Source organism: Callionymus lyra, chromosome 6 (assembly GCF_982586985.1).
Source record: "Callionymus lyra chromosome 6, fCalLyr1.hap1.1, whole genome shotgun sequence".
Taxonomy (NCBI): Eukaryota; Metazoa; Chordata; class Actinopteri; order Syngnathiformes; family Callionymidae; genus Callionymus; species Callionymus lyra.
In genome coordinates this window covers 17,205,464-17,223,553 of record NC_141823.1, presented here as the reverse complement: position 1 = coordinate 17,223,553, position 18,090 = coordinate 17,205,464, and the positions used below count along the sequence as shown (strand labels likewise).

Here is an 18,090-nt window from a genome sequence, read left to right as displayed (position 1 = left end):
ATTGTATGCATTACATTGTAGGGGAGGGTGATCAATAACTGATAACAAGTGAAAATAGAATCCAAATTAAAATAAAAGAGTGATTTATAAAAAAGTAGTAAAAACGTTTTTAATAACTTGCTAGTGTGTGATGTTACAGACATGCTTAAGTAAAATAACATTTTTCTTGGTGAAATAAAGGTTTAAATAAAATGTATATTCCTGATACGATTATCAGTTTCAAGAAATGCCTGTTTTGAGAGTTTGAAATATTATTATAATGTTTACAGCAATTACCTTAATACTGAGCTGCTAATTACAGTTTGTTCTGCACAATTTTTGAAATACAAATTGTAATAACTAATTGGTAAAACATGCAATCATTTGTTCCTCCTCCCAAGATTTCCAGAAAAATGGTATTAAGTAAGTAAATAAGTCAGCTTTAGTTATTTTGCCAACAGGTTCAATCCACTTTTATGTACTTCGGTTCATCAGTAAAGCAAACAATATAAAATGCAAGTCAACGACAAAATATTTTTCTCAATTTTTATTAAAAATATGTTTTAATAAATAAACCATGTGATTGGAATGAAGTCAAAAATATTTCTTTGTACATTCAGATCATGAAGACAAATATGTAAACGTGAACCTCCTCCTAACAAAAAAACGTGACGTCATCAAGTAAAAACAACAGTTTTAAACAGTTTGACATCAAACTGTTTGATTGACACTGGAGTCAAAGATTATGAGAGCAAACTGTGTTTCAAGGGAAATAAGGCGAGAATGTCGTGATCCACTCATGTTTTCAAACACGTAACCGATGGAGTCAAACTGATTATTAAGGAAGAATGAATGAAGGCAACAAAGGAGTGTATCAGCAGTAGTGCTTTAAACTTCAACAGCTACTTGAAAAGGACATAATTATAGGCATCAGTAAAAGGTTAAACAAACATGTCGAAGAATTAATTTGGCAAGAACCGTTTGTTGTTCTCCCTCAAGTCCATTGTTATCGACACAGAAGGTTCCGTTTATTTATTGTTCACCGTCACCTTTCTGGACAATCAGCAGGTTTTCTTGTGATTTCATATAAATTAGCAGCAATATATTAATCATCATGTGACTTTACTATTGCATTTAAAAATATATATTTCTTTTTTCACCCACAACAGTACAAAAAACAACTTTAAATGAATCAGTTCACCTTCATTACGTCAGCGTTTAAGGCCATTTGATTAAAATAACAATATAAATAATAATTATTGGTTGAGCTCAATCTATGATCTTAAATCTCCATGACAACAAGCAGTAAATATTTTATAATACAAACAATCTTCTGGGGAATATTAATAACACAAAAAAAACTATTAGAAAATAATTTATTAATTAATGAATAATAAATAATAGCTTTGGACGTGATCAGATTTTATTTAAATGTCGTCTCCAGTTATTTCTGGTAAAACCTTCACATTTGAAAGGAGAGAAATATTGGTGATAAATAACTACTTGTGTTCAAGTAAAGCCCGAGTTCACCAGTGCAAACCAACACTCAAAATGTGGTGATTGAACATTCTTAAGTGAGACTTAAATCTCTTGAAAATAAATATCCAGTATGTGCTAGAAAACACTATTGCATAAAGATTCAGCCTAAAGGTGTGGAGAAGAGACGTGGCTCACCTCGACTTCAAATATTTGTTTGAACAAAGGACAGGAATGCGTCACAAACAGAACCGGCCAGTTTTGGATGACAGCAGCACAAACGAAGACGCCAGAAGTTAAAAATAACTCCTGAATCTCAGGATCTCGGGAATGTCGTTCAAGTTTTCGATCCCTGAAACTTCTCGGCTCTGGCGTCCATTCTTCGCTCCGACTGGACGACCCATCTGTGGCTGAAGACCTTCCACAGCACCGGTGCCAGCAGCAGGCTGAGGGTGGTGACGCTGAGCACCAGCAGATACACCTGAGGAAAGCACCAAGACATGGAACTGGTCAGACTTATGAGCCTAATCTCCAGGAAATTAAGAGTAGGGCTCGAAAAAAACATGGGTTCACTTTTTACATGACATTTAGCATGTAGCTAGTTGAATCACTATTGATGATGATGTTTCCTAGTACGTTTTTTAAATTACTGAAGTAAGGCACTGTGTTTTAAATACATTTGTAAAGAAGATAGATTAAGTACATTCTCATCAAATCTGCACAAATATTTTGTTGAAATCCTTTTTTTTTCTTTCCTAAATTTTCATATTTATTAGAAGTTGACAAAAAACTGATTATTCATGTATTATTCATCTTGTTCATATTCTTTTTGAAATACTGATTAATAAAAAATAATATTGAGCCTTGTACAATAAATCCCAGGACTAAATTGCTATAGCAGTTTAAACCGGATTTCTTTAAGTTAAATTTTTGTTTTTTAATAATTGAATTCCATAATTTCAATTTAAAAAAAGGTTAACTGATTTAAAAAGAATATTATTGAGTTATATTCTAATTTAAAAAATAATTTTCTCCTACATTTTGTTTACATTTTTCTTTAAAGAAGGCTACGAATAAAAAACATGGATTTTTTGAATTACTGTAATAACAATATAAAACTCTATGTTTCTTTAATTTTTTTTTTTTTTTTACAGCTTTTAATGTACACATGATTAAATACATACAACATTTCAATAAAACAAATTCAATGTTTCAATATTTGAGATGTTAAATTTAACCATTCAATAATTTGATGGCACTGATATACTTCACAGTACTTTTAAAAAACTGTTATTTAATCTATTTAAATGTATTCAGCTTTTTAAAAACGTCAAACTTTATGCAATGAAGTTTGAAGCCACACAAGTGAATCAGGAATCTTTTAAAAACCAGATGGAACAAAGAAACACCAACAGAATCTAATAATATCCTCCTTGTGTCTTAACCAGTTATTCTTAGAAATGTAATGTCAATACGTTGTGAACAGAGAAAGAGGGAAATCTCCTTGGCAGAGGTATTAACAGCATAAGTGTCAGCGACATGATTGAAATAAATCCAGTCTTACCTCTCGGGAGATGATGCCAGCGCGGCGGGCACGGCTGCCCAGCACGAACGAGAACTCGCTGACCTGAGCCAGACCTGCAGAGATGATCCAGCGGGTGTGTCGAGAGCTCGGAGGCAAGATGACGGACAGCACCAGCACGGCCATCATGAACTAGGGTACGGCGAGAGGGAGGGGGGGGGTCAGAAGACGACACTGAAGGACATGGGCTCACGGGACTCGTACCTTCATGATCACCAGGGAGAAGGTGAGGACCAGCAGGATGGTGAGTTCGTACGCCACGAACGTGGGGAACACGTGGAGACCTGGGGGGGGGTTTGTCACACATGTTGACCCTGAAGATCGTTGGTCGGATTCAAGATCTCACCGATCGAGGCGAAGAAAATGATGGCGAGGAAGTCCCGGATCGGCTCGAAGGACCCCATGACCTCTGCGGTGACCATGTGACCTTGGGTGGAGAGCAAGGCTCCCGCCAGGAAGCAGCCCAGTTCCATAGAAACGTCCAGGAGATTTGTCACCTTCAGAAGGTGAAACCGTCAATAGTAAGGAGGGACGGCGACACGACAAAGTGGACATCCTACCGTGAGCATGAAGAAGACAAAAGCCGCCAACCCCAGCACCAGGATCTCCTTGTTACCCTTGCTCTCCGCGTGCAGTTTCCGGTAAAACGGCCCGATGACGTAGGACTTGAGCAGGAGACACAGCAGCAGCTCGGCGGCCAGCGACACCAGGACCTGGGCCAGCAGGGACAGAAGGTGCAGACTTCCATGGAGGAAGCTGAGGTGGACATCCGTCCAGTGAGAGTCACGAGGAGGAACAAGGGAGGACACACAGCCGGACTCACTGACCCGTCCACGTCTCCTCCAGGAGCCTGGACCAGGGTGGACATGGCCGCGATGAAGAAGCCCAGCTGGACGTCCTGCATCACCAACATTCCGAGGAGAACGCTGCTGTAGTCCAGGTCGCCTGAGAGCGACGAGCACGAGAGACTTTGTCAGGCTAGACATCGTAATACATTTGATCGACACTTTATACACGGCTTCAATATTCTTAGGTCATTATGATTGGCTGAATTTTTAAATCGATTTGACACATTTGTATTTTTACTCATTATATGACAAAGTATTAGAGCCGTTAGTTTAATTTGTTTTAAAGTTGTGATTATTCAAAACAATTACTCACTACATTTTTTATCTAATTTTACTCAACATTAAGCAAAAAAAAAGGGAACATTTAATTACAAATATTATCATCCAAATTACTTCTTGTTAATTCCTTATTTATTTAGTGAATTTCATTAATCCTTCGTTTTGTCTTTTTGGTCAAAGAAATGAAGAGAAATTTCAACTTTTCATTTTTTTTAAATGTATTTCATACAACATGTTTGTTTGCTGTTGATTAGCAACAGCTGCTGCGTCTGTTTCTGTATGTCTCAGCGCGAGAGTCATTTGTTTTGAAACCAAAATATGTCCAAATATGAGATTCAAAAGCTGCCTGAGTCGACTGTATCCTCTCGTCCTCAGTCATTCAGGGACCTTATCGGATTTCTTCGGTTTAACTGTAACGCAAAAACAAACAAAGGCTACATACTGTATATGCTAATTGTAATTAGACATTTTTTAATTTCTAATAGAACTGTAAATAAAAGAAATGTGATAAAAATGTAATATTATTTGAAAGCAAAAAAAGTTTAATTGCAACACAAAAATGAACACGCCGTGTTTTTTTGCATGTAAATTGTAAAAAAAAAATATAAAAAAATATAATTTTAATTTACACATACATAATTAAAGTATAAACCATAAAACAACTATGTATAGAATACATACATATCATTTTCAAGCAAAAAATATATGTATTTTTACTGAAATATGTATGTTTCACCGTGAGTCACATGACGGAACCAGACATGACGAAAATATGACGTAAATAATCCCGTTTTCATTATCATGGGAAACCAAAATTGAAAATCCAATCAAGATAGGATATCAAGTAAATCTCTTTATTATAGCTAACATTTATACTTCCGCTGTAAACTATACTCCATAGTCATAAAATATACCAAAACAAAATGAATTGTGTCACTTGTTATGATTATTTTGTCTTTCAACATCTTAAAGGAAAAACTAAAATACGTTTTAAACTGTTGTACTTTGAAATGCATCTTTATAAATATCATTTATTATTATTTTTTTACATGATCTATAACACTTATTAAAAAGGGTTATCACAACGATTTTAATTATATATTTGAAAACTGCATGTTTAAATTCTATTACATTATAAAAATGTTAAGTTTAAACATGAATTAAATCTTTTAAAATGGACGCCTGTACCTTCTTTATCTCGGCTGCTGCCTCCTGCTATGAATCGGGAGACAAGCGGCGTGCTGGACAGCGAGAGGCAGGTGGAGATGAAGATGGTCTGGGTCGGGCGAATATTCAGGACTTGACCCCAAACCAGGCCCGCTCCGACCATCAGAAGTGTCAAATAGCAGGAACCCTGAACTGAAGTTTTCCAGACCTTCACAAAAAGTCATGGAAAAGGTCAAGCTGATGAAGCTAAATTGAAGTGATTTCGTTTTTTAAACAAGACTAAGATTTGATTGGGTCTCATGAGTGTGTACCTTTCTGAGGCGCTCGGGGGAGAACTCCAGGCCCACCAAAAACAGAGTGAAGAACACGCCCAGCTCTCCAAGAGTCTCCACCTGCACCATAGACTGCAACAACAAACAGTTCCTTCACTTCTTTTCTCCACAGAAAACTTACTCCTGACGTGAGGATGAAACGCACCTTGATGCTGTTGAAACCCGACGGCCCCAGCAGGACTCCACAGATGACGTATCCGAACATGGGGGGGAGACCCACCAGGGTGCAGATCCAGCCGCAGGGCAGAGACAACATCACCACCGACACTAAATCCTGTTTATTTGACACATAAATTAAAATTTAAAAAATGCTTTCATGTGAAGGCAGCCATCTATTCAAAGACATTTTATTAGATCAACTGCTACAGAGATTTTTTAACCACACCCTCACAACGGAATCTTCAGCCTAAAAATAGACACAGTGACAACAAAAATAAATGGAATTTCAACACCAGGTGTAACCGAGTGATTGCATCAGTTACGTTGTTTTACTCACGCTCTGAGGTTTTGGGCGTTCCCAGCTGAACATGCAATTTTTTTATTTTAATGATATTGACAGCGTTGGTTCATTCTTGTGTTTCAGTTAAACTTCCACCAGTAGATGGCAACAGTCAGTAAGAAAAGCTAAGAGATCCCAGTGATGACTGAGGACGAGAGGATGCAGTCAACTCAATTTGGTCATATTTTAGTTTCAAAACAAATGAAAACAGTTACGACTTCATCATGAGTCATGTGATCTGTAAATTCTGCAACACCAGAGTCAAGTACTAAACAATATATTCTTGTTCCTACAGTATTGCAATATGTGGTATTGTTGCCGTGTTTTGGATACACATTATATCACCAGATTCTTGCATAACATCGCTCCTAATCAAAGTTGTGTTCAACTCCCCTTTTAATGTCCAATTGCCTCTCACAAAAAGTCCAGCTGACCTTGATGAGATGATGGTCTGCTCTTGGCATGGTTGAGTCCCTGGGTTTGGTCAGGACGTATTGGTTGTTCTGCGAGTCGATGAGCATGCTCAAGCCCAGGCCATCTTCTGGCTCGCTCCGCTTGGACTGGTTTTTCCTCTTGCCTCTGTGCTCTTCATCCTCCACCCTCAGCACGGCCTCCACGTTCACCCCTTGCATCTGCACGAGCGAAAAGAAACGGCCTCAGATGCTGGAAAACTAAAAAAAAAAAAAAGTTTTTCAAACCTGTTTGTTGTTGTCGAAGGCGTGCTCCTCGATCTCCACTTCCAAGCGATCCGCCGCCTTCCTCACGTCCTCCAGGATCTCGTCGAGCATCGATAGGGTTTTATTCCGGGACAGAGCCGACTTCAGAGCCTCCTGCTGGTGCTTCTCCGCTGCCACCAGCTCCACATATTCCTGCTCCTCCTGCCAGGAAACAACAACAAAGTCATGAGTTTCACCAGGTGCTGCACATTCAGAGACCCCTCACCTTTATTGCAGCCTCCCTGAGAGCCTCCAATCTCTGCCTGCTGGTCTCCTTGATGTTGACAATGTCCCTGTAGTCCCCCTGCAGCGCCCTCTGCAGGCTGTACACCGCTTGGAACACCAGACGCTCGGTCTCATTCAACTCCTTCTGGAAGACCTCCAGAGTGTGAACCTTTGGACAGAAATACACATTAATAGAAAATATAATACATTTATATCAGCAAATCAACGCACTTATATGATAAGAGGACTTTATAAAGGCTTTAAAACACACTGTTTTGTTATCCTTACCTCGAACAGTTTCTCTTCTTCTGACAGGTTGTCGTTCTTTTTGACAGCGACGGCAGCGGCCGCCAGTTTCTTAACCACCACATGTTTTTTATGCAAAAGTCCCACCAGACGCTTGCAGTTTCCGTTTAAAAGGCTCGGCCGTTGAGGGACCGGTTTGCCCAAAAGAACCTGGACGGTTCGATGAGCCTCCTCGTCCTTCCGCCGAGCAGCCGACGCCCCCGCCAGGGAAAGGCACAGCAACACGCCCACCAGCTGCATCCAAACCTCTGCTTCTATTGACGATATAGACTCAGGGTTGACGCGCTCTGCATGAGGAAGGAGAAGAACCAGTTAAAAACATACAGTGTAACACAATATTAGTCTATTGATTGATTTACCTTTCCAGCTTGAAAACAAAATAGTTATTTTATTTTATTTTTCTTCTTAAAGATGACTGTTTTTATATTGAAAATATAATTAATGTTTATTTATTTAAAACACAGTTAGACTCTAATTTTCTTACTTCTTTTCATTTTCCTTTTTGTGATAATTTGTCTTTTCTCAAAATAAGTAAAAATAAAATAATATATGCAACACATTTTAATGATTTTTTAAATATGTATATAATATGGATCAACATTAATAATTACAAATCTTCCCCTTAATATTGTCCTTAAAACTTTGTAATCATAATCATTATATTTTTTGTTTTTTTCCCATTCCTTCTTTCTTTTGATTGTCTCTAACAATATTATAGATTATGGACTGGAACCAGTCTGTGATCAATATTTAACATTTAATACCGATCGTTAAAAGCACTAGTGTTGCGTCCCAATATGATCACAAATACATTAGTTTAATATAGCAATTATTCTAAAAAATTCCTTAAATTACAAGTGGTTTAAGTTACTTTTACAGAAGCTGAAGAGAGCAATAATTCTCCTAATAGATGGATGTATAAAATGTTTGGAATTTTTTGCTGTATAGACTTTTTTTTTTTCAGAGCTCCATATTAGTTTAGATACTTTTAGAGTTGCATATTTATTTACATGCAGGCATTAAACAACTGCAATAGTTTGTCATTCATTTTTTCACATATTGCAAAACCAGATCTTACGTCTTTCATCAGGGTGTGGACTCTGCTAAAACCTTGTTTGCATTCCTATGAAATTCAGGAGTTGCTCCGTGGGAGGGCAACAGCAATCTAACCTGACTCAACGCGTCATGTTTTAAAACCCCCTCCCTAACTACCGCTAACCAGACACACAAGGTAAATTGAACACACCGATTAAATACAGCTGTGATGAGAAGAATCCACACCTTTATGTGCATGAGTGTCGAGGAGTGACGTTTGTTATCCAAACTTTAGTGCATCTTTCTGCCCGTGACTTGGTCGCTGCCACACCAGGAACCCAGGTGGATATCAATGGCAGCACTGTTCAGGTCCGGCTGCTATAAAACACACACACACAGTGAGCAGGGGGAAAGTAAAGGGACGTCAGCTTCCGTATTCACGTCTATGCGATGATTTTATGCACAGAATGGCTGAATGAGGCATCAGTTCTAAAGCTTTTAACTAAAATAAAACATGTTTAATTCATGACACACAGGTCTCAAAGAGCTGTAGTAAAGTCTGAATGTTTCAAACATTTGTCATCAACATTACATGGTTGTAAAAGCTTTTATTATAATTCTCAATACATGCCAATGGATAATTTGTGTTGTAGTCGCTATTGTTCTTGTTGGAAAATTATCTTAAGTGATATATAACCAACCGCTTTGTTATATACAGCATATTAAAGGGAAGTAATAATGGTCTTCACACCTCCTGCAGCTGGCTAATCCGGTTGGCTAATCACAGCAGAGTGGGTGTGGTTATAGTAAATTAGGTCAAGTTTTCGTCCCATTAATATCCAGAGAAAAATAAGATATTTCAGTGGGCGGGGCTTAAACAGATTTTATAATGTAAATATTTTTGTTTTGAGAGTTCTGTACAAACAGACACATACTGATGAGTACAATAGAGGTTCAAGATATACTTAAATCAACACATTTGTTGCCCTTAAAAAAAAAAATAATAATAAATGAGAGGAAAGGACAATTTTACTGTAAACAATCATCCATATTTATCCGAAGTAAATCACAAATAATCACATGATTTACTTTTAATTCAATTTCATACAATGAACAATACAATAAACCATGACGGCATTAAAATAAACAATTATATCGATCGATACACTTTTATTCTTCACATATTGGGGAATATTGAAATAATAAAACGCTATTCTAAGTTTATTTAACGACATTTAATTTACGCAATAAATTCATGTGCATTAGAAAGTTATACTTGTATTCCTGTTTTAACAAATACAATGAATTAATTTCAATTTATTCATTATATATGTGTTCATTTTGTGCAATATCAAGAAAAAGCTAATATGTTGTATAAGGTAAGGTAAGGTAAGGTAGAACTTTATTGATAAATGTTTTTTTTCCAATAGCCACAGCAATTTTTCCTAAAAAATACATCAAAATAAAATAAGAACATATAACAGATAACATATAAAGATAAACATATATATAGAACATATAAGAAATAGAAATAGAAAATAGAAAAGCTTTATTCATCCCCAGAGGGGAAACACACTTTCACAACAGCGCAGTTGGAAAAAGATAAAGTGCAAGGAAAGAAATAATAAAAGAGATAATACAAAATAAAATAAAAACGATCTTAAAAATATACAAATTATTTACAAAATTAGAAATTGACACTATTAACAAAATAAAATAGAATAAAAATAAAATAAAATAGAAATAAAAACGGAAAAAAATAAAATAAAAAACACACGAGAAGAAAAACACACTACGGATTAGCATCAGGATATTTAAAGTAGAGAGTTAAATATCCTGACACCAAGAAGAATATAGATATACAATAAAATATATTTGAAGGCCTTATTAGAACTTTTTGCAGAGACTTTAATAATAAGGGGTTCGAGTCCCGGGATGTCCAGTCTTGATAAAAAGCAGCTGTTTTGGGTTCATGAGGGTTTAGATTTTGCAACTGACACTGGACGAAAACACAATACAGTATACTGTTGAGTCTAACCCTTGATCTCAGCAGCTCTTAACTGAAACCAGTTATATATATATATATATATATATATATATAATGGCCCCAATTACTCTTTTAATGTCATTATTCTTCGTTGCTAAAAAAAAGAAGCTACTTTTAAACAAGCGAATAAAAGCAGCGACTCACCATATTTTCAAAGCTCCCTGCGGGGTCAAAGGTGACAGCCAGGTGACGTCAGCTCCCGGTGACCTGATGGATTAAAGCACGAGAGTCCAGAGCTGGATCTGACACTTATGCGTGAAATATTTCTCCGTGACTTTTTTCTCCTGACATGCCTCACAGCACCGACTGAAGAACAGGAACAATCCGGGTGTTGTAGTAGCGGCAGTAACCCGCCTCCAGGTCCTCCTCTCCTGCCACATAACCAGCAGCTTCTCAGCGACACACCTTCAGTAGTCCATGTTGTTCGCGCAGATCTTCCAGAAGACAAGTGCGCTGCTTCTACGGAAGGTGAGGACGAGCCGAGACTTCTATCTGAGATTTAAAAAAAACTAAAGTTCTGTGGAAAAAAAAGTCTGTGGATTCCTCAGAGCGGTTCGACCAGATCCAACCAGCTGGTCGAGCGGCTCGCCTACGTTAGCTGCGGCTGAAAAAAACAACAACCTTTCACTTTAGGAGGAGGAAAGAATGACTTATAAACATGCGTCGATACCTACAGAACTTTTATTGCCATTTTTTGAGTCACTTCCGAAACACCGTCGTTGGACATGGGAGTTGTAGTTTAAATGTTGACGCCTGCGACGGTACAACTCGCCCAAAAAACGTTCGGTTGAGATTAGAACTACATCCAGATTTAGTGTTATTTAAACAGAAAAACTTAGAAGTTAAAAATCTGTTTTGGTTTTTAAAACGCTATAACCAGTAAACAATCCTACTAAAGTAGATTTTAGCCCCATTTTTTTTTTTTTAATCTAAAAAAAGATGTTCATATAAATAGTAACAGCGTGTTGATTTTTATTTTTATTTATTTTTTCAAGGATAATATCAATGTTTAAATGAAGTCTTTAGATGTTATTGTTATTACTACATTTCCCATGACGCACCTGTGAGCGCCCCGTAGCTCAACGCGCATGCGCACATGCTTTGCTATTAAGTTCAGCGATGGTGTTAAAATGGTAGGTTTTTTTTTTTTACTTGTACATCCAGAAATAAACTGGTTTATTTCCTAACGCTCGGCGGTTACACAGACAGTTGTGTGCGCTCGAAGGGCGACCACGTTCCCGCACGTCGGAGTTTTTTCCCCTGACAACTGTCGCGTTATGATGATGATGATGATATGTCAGGACTATTAGACAGATGGAAGGTCAGTGTATATTTGGAACGTTTGTGACTCCTCACCTTGTTTGGTATCCGTGGTCTCCGGGTCACACGAGAGAGTCCTGTCAGGAAATGTGGGTCTGAGAGTATTAGCCCGAGAATGTGTGAGTGATCGAACAAAAAAAAAGGATCCATCCTGCAGCGAGTTTTGGATTCCAGTGTTTTGATGTTTATCTGAAGGAATATAACTTGACACTTAGTGGTAAGATCGGCATGAACTGCACTGTTAAACACGACAATAAACTCTCATGTATGTCCCTAAGAATTATTATTTAGTTTCAACTTTTTAAAAGCGTTATTTTGGAAAATGCAAACGGGATTTCATTCAATGTGTTGCTGGTCAGAAAGAAAACGCCCGTAAAATCACACTTGGAGGCAAAAGTGGAAAATAAGTTGATGTTTATATTATAAGGTATAACTAATTTTATCTTATTTAAGGTAATGATTATTTTTCCCTATGGAAGTACATCCGTGCCAAGAATGTTGGATAGTTATAAATAGTAGTTAATATTTAAGTGTTGAAACTTAAAAGAGAAATGTTATTGAAACTTTCCTGTTTTGGCTTTGGATTATTTCTAAATAATCGAATAAATGCAAATATATATGCTAGGATGGATTTATATATACATATTTAAATAAATCAATTAAATAATTTGTACATTGAAAGGTTGAATTAGTTATCTTTGTTTTTCTTTATGTACAATTGAATCATTTACTTTTATTTACACGGAGCGTTTGATGTTCTAATTCAACTAATTCAAAATAAGTATGATATATTTAATGACCTTGTAAATTCAATTTAAAAAGGTTGGTAAAATAATGCCTACATGAATAAAAATATTTCATATACACAAATACATTAATTAGATTAAATTACATATTTTTTATTTTTTAAACCTAAGCAAATTCAACTTTTCAATATACAGATATTAGATTTCAATAAAGACATAAGTTTCAACATTTCAAATGTTGAATTCAACCGTTCAATATTCTGATGTAACTGAAAAGCTACCATATTTTTCCCACCAATACTGGCATGTGATGCACAAAGTCAAGTTTTAAAATGCAGTCGTCATGCTTACAATTTCAACGTATGTTTATTTTATATTTTTCCTTTTTAGAACAAGTTGAAATCTTCTCAGAAGGACAAGATTCGACAGTTTATGTCCTTCACGCGAGCAGGTGAAAGGACGGCCATCTCCTGCTTGACACAGAATGACTGGAAATTAGAAAAAGCCACCGTCGACTACCTCCAGAATCCAGACCTGTACTATAAAGAATCCATGAAAACCTCAATAGACCGAAAGAAGCTGGAGCAGCTCTTCAACAAATACAGAGGCAAGTTAGAGACGACTGGAGTAAATCAAATAGTTTAATAAAATCACTTCTCTTTGTGACAACTATTTGGGAAAAATATTCTTCTACATAGTAATACACGTCTAATAAACCCTTGTTTTTGTCTCTGCAGACCCTCAGGATGAGAATAAAATAGGGATCGATGGGGTCCAGCAGTTCTGTGATGACCTGCATCTGGACCCGGCCAGCATCAGCATACTGGTGGTAGCATGGAAGTTCAGAGCAGCCACACAGTGTGAATTCAGTAAAAAAGAGTTTGTAGATGGAATGTCTGAACTAGGGTGAGCGAGATCTTATTAAGTTTAATTCATAATCCTTAAGGTTAGGTTTATCTTGCTTCAAAGAAGTTGCTGTGTAACAATGACTCGTCTCTCCTGCAGCTGCGATAGTCCAGACAAACTCAAGGCGGCCGTTCCCAGATTAGAGCAGGAGCTGAAGGACAAGGGGAAGTTCCGAGATTTCTACCAATTCACCTTCAACTTTGCCAAGAACCCCGGACAGAAAGGTTTAGGTGAGCCACGTGTTGCCATGCCAACACGATCCACCCACATTCTCGTTGTCATCGCCGTCTTTCTCCTCCAGAGTTGGAGATGGCAGTGGCGTACTGGAATCTAGTCCTCGGTGGGCGCTTCAAGTTTTTGGATCTCTGGAACAGGTTTCTGAAGGTAAGTTCCAGATGAATACACAACAAACCTGGTTACACATAGAAATCGATTTGAATGAAATAACTCTTATTTATTCATTTCCAATTATTTTAACAGGAGCATCATAAGAGGACAATCCCCAAAGACACATGGAATCTCCTTCTGGACTTTGGCAATATGATCGAAGACGACATGTCAAACTATGATGAAGAAGGTAAGATCTGACTTAATTTAGAAATTAAGACATAACTGGGAAATAGAGGCACACTCCGAGTAGGGAGTTTAGACCTGTAAAGAGCCAAATTAATCTCTAGATTTATTCTGGAAAACAAGCTTATTTAATATACTCAAGTGAACCTTATTATATAACTAAGGGCATTAAAGCATAATAAGCTTAAGGTGTTTTACTACCAATTTAAACCATTGCTTAATGTTGTCATTGCTGTTAGAATAAAAACAATACAATTTGTTTTGAATAGATACAAGTGATGGTCTGATGAATTTTCATGAATCATAGCTTAATCTTTTAGCCCATTAGATTTCACTTTCGACTCTATAACCATTTGGTTTAATAGATTTATTCTAATGAAACACCAATTTTAAACTGAGGGTACCACTAGTGGAAGAAAAATACTATATTAATATTCAACGTTTGGTCATATTTTGGTTTTCAGTTAATTCTATCTAGAGTTGAACAATCACAAGAACAAGAAGTCATTAGAATCCAGTATCCAGAGTATACATATATAAATATAGATATAGTACAGTGAGCTGAATATATCTTATCGTGAGATTAGTGTATTACTACAGCCCTAGCGCCACCTACTGAGCATTCAATCTTAGGACACTGCTTGAGGAATATTTGGCACTCGCTTCTAGCTGCATGTTTGGTCTAATAGCCCGCAGCGCCCCCTATCGTCTTGATAAAGTTAAATATGTACTCACTAAAAGACATGTTACATGATATATAACTGACCAGCTAATCTTCTACCGTCACTAGGTTTGCAAGCAGAGAGTCGTGACGCCACTTTTCTCCCTCTCCTCAGGTGCCTGGCCCGTTCTCATCGACGACTTTGTGGAGTTCGCCCGACCCATCGTCATGAGCGGCAGACGCAGCAGGACATGATGTTGGAGCTCCTGACGGACTTTTGTGTCTCTTTTTACAGAACGACATTTTTACCATTTTTAATGAGCCAAAAAAAGATACGATTTCTAAATAAGCTCGGCAGCGTGGATGTTGAGAAGGTTCTCTCAACTGCGTCAAAAGCCTTTAAGAGAGACCAATATTTGGAGGAGATTGGTCAGTTTTCAAGTTTACTATAAAACGATGGGCTAAGACTTTTATGAGCAGAGCTTAATGCAGCAGATGGGTTTGTCTGGTGAAGCTGCTGCCTTGACTCATCGAGTCCTCATCAGTGCCTACTAGATGATTCAAACTATATCGGCGCAGTAGGAGTCGCTGTCTTCCCTCTTCAACCGACTGACCTGAACTTGCATGATTTTTTTTGTCCAGCTACTGTGAGATTTAAACTTCCTCATTTTTTTCTACTGTATTCTAATATAATGTGAAGCTACACAAGGCTTTAGATATGAACGTATGCAGGTCACCCATGTATGTCAACTTCATATAGTGGTGGATGATTGTAGAGCGAATGAATACCCGTCAAAGGTGAAACACAAACAGGTGGGTTACCAGTGTCTCCCATATGGATGGGACATAGATTTTAGCTAAGAGTACCTCGTATCTCCTCTGTTAGATGTGAAGTATATATTGGGGTTTAAAAGTAACCGACAGGTTGGTCTAAATACACATTTGTCTGCTGCTGTTATTTGTAGGCAAGTCTGTCGTACTTTAAAACATTTACATTTTAAGTGTTTGTTTAACAGATTAATATGTTTACAGAGTAAATGTCCAATAGGTTCTTGTCCTACTTGTCGCGTTGGTTTGTGCTTTTAGGTTAGGTTAGGTAGAAATAGTTTTTTTTTCCAATTAGACACGGCAATACAGCAATTATTCATGAAATTATGATTAAAATAAGAATAAGAACAAGATTTTAATCTATTACCTTTTAAGAAAACACTGTTATTCTGCTCACTTACTGGGTAAAAAAAACAACTGTTCCTCACTTGTGGATAAAATCAAAGTGAGTGACAGGTTACATCAAATGTTGCAGAGGGAAATACTCTCGTATGATCTTACCGTCAAACCAACTTGCTACTGCAAATATGCACAAAATTGATTCAAATTTTCTATATAATGAATGTAAACGTACAATCATTCAAATCTAAAGATGATATTTTGAAACTTAAAAGAGTATTCTGGGTTGCGATTGATGAGATTTCTGTTCTGCGTTTGCACAAGTTCACTCACTAAAGTGTCAAGAAGAAAAGAAGGTATGAACTCACTGGTACAAGAATCTTTGGCCTCACTTTACCTTTTGGTTAATTGTTTGTGTTCACTACTGTACGGAATTGTTTCTTCTTTTTTTTTGTCATCCGGGTTTGATTGCCAATTCTATGACAAACTGCACTGAATTCACTTTGGCCTGGTGTTTATCCTTCAGGAAGCACCGTCTGTAGCTGCGTCTGATTCAGTTTACACACACACACTTGTTTTTTAACAGCAGTTATACACTTTTGATATTTTTATAAAGGAGATGCTAGTGTCGGTGTCGGCTCCAGCACACAACGTGAGCGGCTCCAGCTAAAACCACATGTATCATCATATAGAGCACAAATACATGTAGCGTTTTCCACTTTAAAAAAACGTCTTTTTATCTGAATACACAAAATTCTCACCAACTTAAATAGTCTGTAATCAAGCATTAAGATCCGTTTTTTTCAAAGTGCAATTCAAATGTATTTGCGTGCCATTGTAAGAAAATAAGTATCATTTTCTGTCCTGGCAGGAAGGTTTGTCCGACGTTGCCAATAAACGCATGAGAATCCACTGGTTATGTCATTTTTCAATGATTTTTTTATTTGCTCGACACTTCTCCAGTTAACATGTGGTAGCTAGAAGGTTAAAACCCGCAGCTTGGAAAACAGTTGTCTCTTATCAGGTTGCATTCCAGCGACATGCCACCATCATAAGCTCCTCTGCTTTGTGTCGGGTGACTCTAAATATGTTTGGGATGACGGCGGCCTTCAGACTTGGGAGGGGAAAAATTGTTGCAATAATCAAATGAATAACATTATTTAATATAACCAGGAATGTGCTAACGATATCTGCAGATTTGATCCTCATGCAAGTCCTGGCTTAGAGGCAATTTGAACACAACACAGTACATTCGGTTAATCACTTAAAACAAAGTACAAAATGTCTTAGAAACATGGACAGGTTGGCTCTGTGAGCAGTAGTTTACGGTCGTTCAATGATGGACAGTCAGTGTGTTGACATCCCGGGAGTGGTGAGCATAAGGGCTGGCATCATAGTCCTGTACAGGTAGAAATGCAACGGCAGAATAACAAAACCTGTTTCTTCTATAGAATGAGGCATATTAGATTAAGATGCCCAAGAATTAAGGGGATAAACCACTTCAGTAACCGAGCCATCTGGGGAACATTGTGTTGAAGAGGGTTACGAGAGCGGAGTCTATTATGATGTTATAATGGCTTCACTCCTCCTCCAGGCAGCTGTAATCAGGCCCTGCTTCGTTTATACAACGAGTCCCTTGGAGGTGGAGACTTCCGGGACTCATGCAGTTCATGACAAACATTGGTGTGGTTATGGTTAACAAAATTTAATCTCCAGAAAAACAAAGCGTATTCAGTGGGCGGGGCTTAAGGACATTTTCTAATGTGAATGTTAGAATGTGAAAAGAAAGTTTTGTACAAACGGACACATACTGATGAGTACAATAGAGTCCAACATCTATTTAAGAGACATTTAAATCAAAAGATTAGTTGCCCTTTAAAATAAAACAATAAAAGATGTACTCATTCTTTCAGTAACTGCTCTTATGGCCTCATAACTTAACATAACTTAATTTACTGTGATCAAAAAATAACTAAATTGCTTTTTATTGAGGCTCTCACTTCCTACTAGTAATGGTCTGATGAAGCTTCATGAAGCAGTGTCCTCCACTAGATGATGCTCTGCTCTATAATAGTTTCTAAATAGCTTTTTCTAATGACATCTGGCATCTCTTTTAAAAGAAGGGCGCCACTTGTTGAGCTTTTAAAGCTCCTTCATGAGCTTCAACAGCCCGTCACTCAAAGTCTTCTGTGGCTTTATTGACACAGAACTTCAAGTTTGGCAGCT

At 37.3% G+C, this 18,090-nt stretch overlaps 2 protein-coding genes across 6 annotated transcripts; one reads left to right on the top strand and one right to left on the bottom strand.

The window, feature by feature from the left end:
* Positions 1 to 510: 510 nt before the first annotated feature.
* slc9d1 (solute carrier family 9 member D1) lies at positions 511 to 10,774 on the bottom strand. 3 transcript variants are annotated; one of them, XM_087793954.1, is made up of 15 exons: positions 10,636 to 10,774; positions 8,656 to 8,822; positions 7,392 to 7,696; positions 7,105 to 7,272; positions 6,861 to 7,040; positions 6,597 to 6,794; positions 5,809 to 5,937; positions 5,643 to 5,735; positions 5,353 to 5,539; positions 3,865 to 3,982; positions 3,598 to 3,793; positions 3,384 to 3,534; positions 3,242 to 3,321; positions 3,020 to 3,169; positions 511 to 1,936 (listed from the first exon to the last, which is right to left on the bottom strand). In XM_087793954.1, the coding sequence occupies exons 3-15, from the start codon at positions 7,647 to 7,649 to the stop codon at positions 1,793 to 1,795; spliced, it is 2,052 nt and encodes a 683-aa protein (XP_087650080.1). In that variant the 5' UTR covers positions 7,650 to 7,696; positions 8,656 to 8,822; positions 10,636 to 10,774; the 3' UTR covers positions 511 to 1,792. The 3 variants fall into 3 exon arrangements, with proteins under 3 accessions (XP_087650080.1, XP_087650079.1, XP_087650081.1); XM_087793953.1 differs by having other exon boundaries at positions 8,691 to 8,822; XM_087793955.1 differs by having other exon boundaries at positions 8,691 to 8,819; positions 10,636 to 10,738.
* Positions 10,775 to 10,821: 47 nt separating this feature from the next.
* dcun1d2b (DCN1, defective in cullin neddylation 1, domain containing 2b) lies at positions 10,822 to 16,776 on the top strand. 3 transcript variants are annotated; one of them, XM_087793957.1, is made up of 7 exons: positions 10,822 to 10,959; positions 12,948 to 13,164; positions 13,295 to 13,463; positions 13,563 to 13,693; positions 13,765 to 13,847; positions 13,944 to 14,040; positions 14,873 to 16,776. In XM_087793957.1, exons 1-7 carry the CDS (start codon positions 10,909 to 10,911, stop codon positions 14,950 to 14,952), a joined length of 828 nt encoding a protein of 275 aa, XP_087650083.1. In that variant the 5' UTR covers positions 10,822 to 10,908; the 3' UTR covers positions 14,953 to 16,776. The 3 variants fall into 3 exon arrangements, with proteins under 3 accessions (XP_087650083.1, XP_087650084.1, XP_087650085.1); XM_087793958.1 differs by lacking the exon at positions 10,822 to 10,959 and adding an exon at positions 11,605 to 11,624; XM_087793959.1 differs by lacking the exon at positions 10,822 to 10,959 and adding an exon at positions 11,631 to 11,812.
* The last annotated feature ends 1,314 nt before the right edge of the window (positions 16,777 to 18,090 follow it).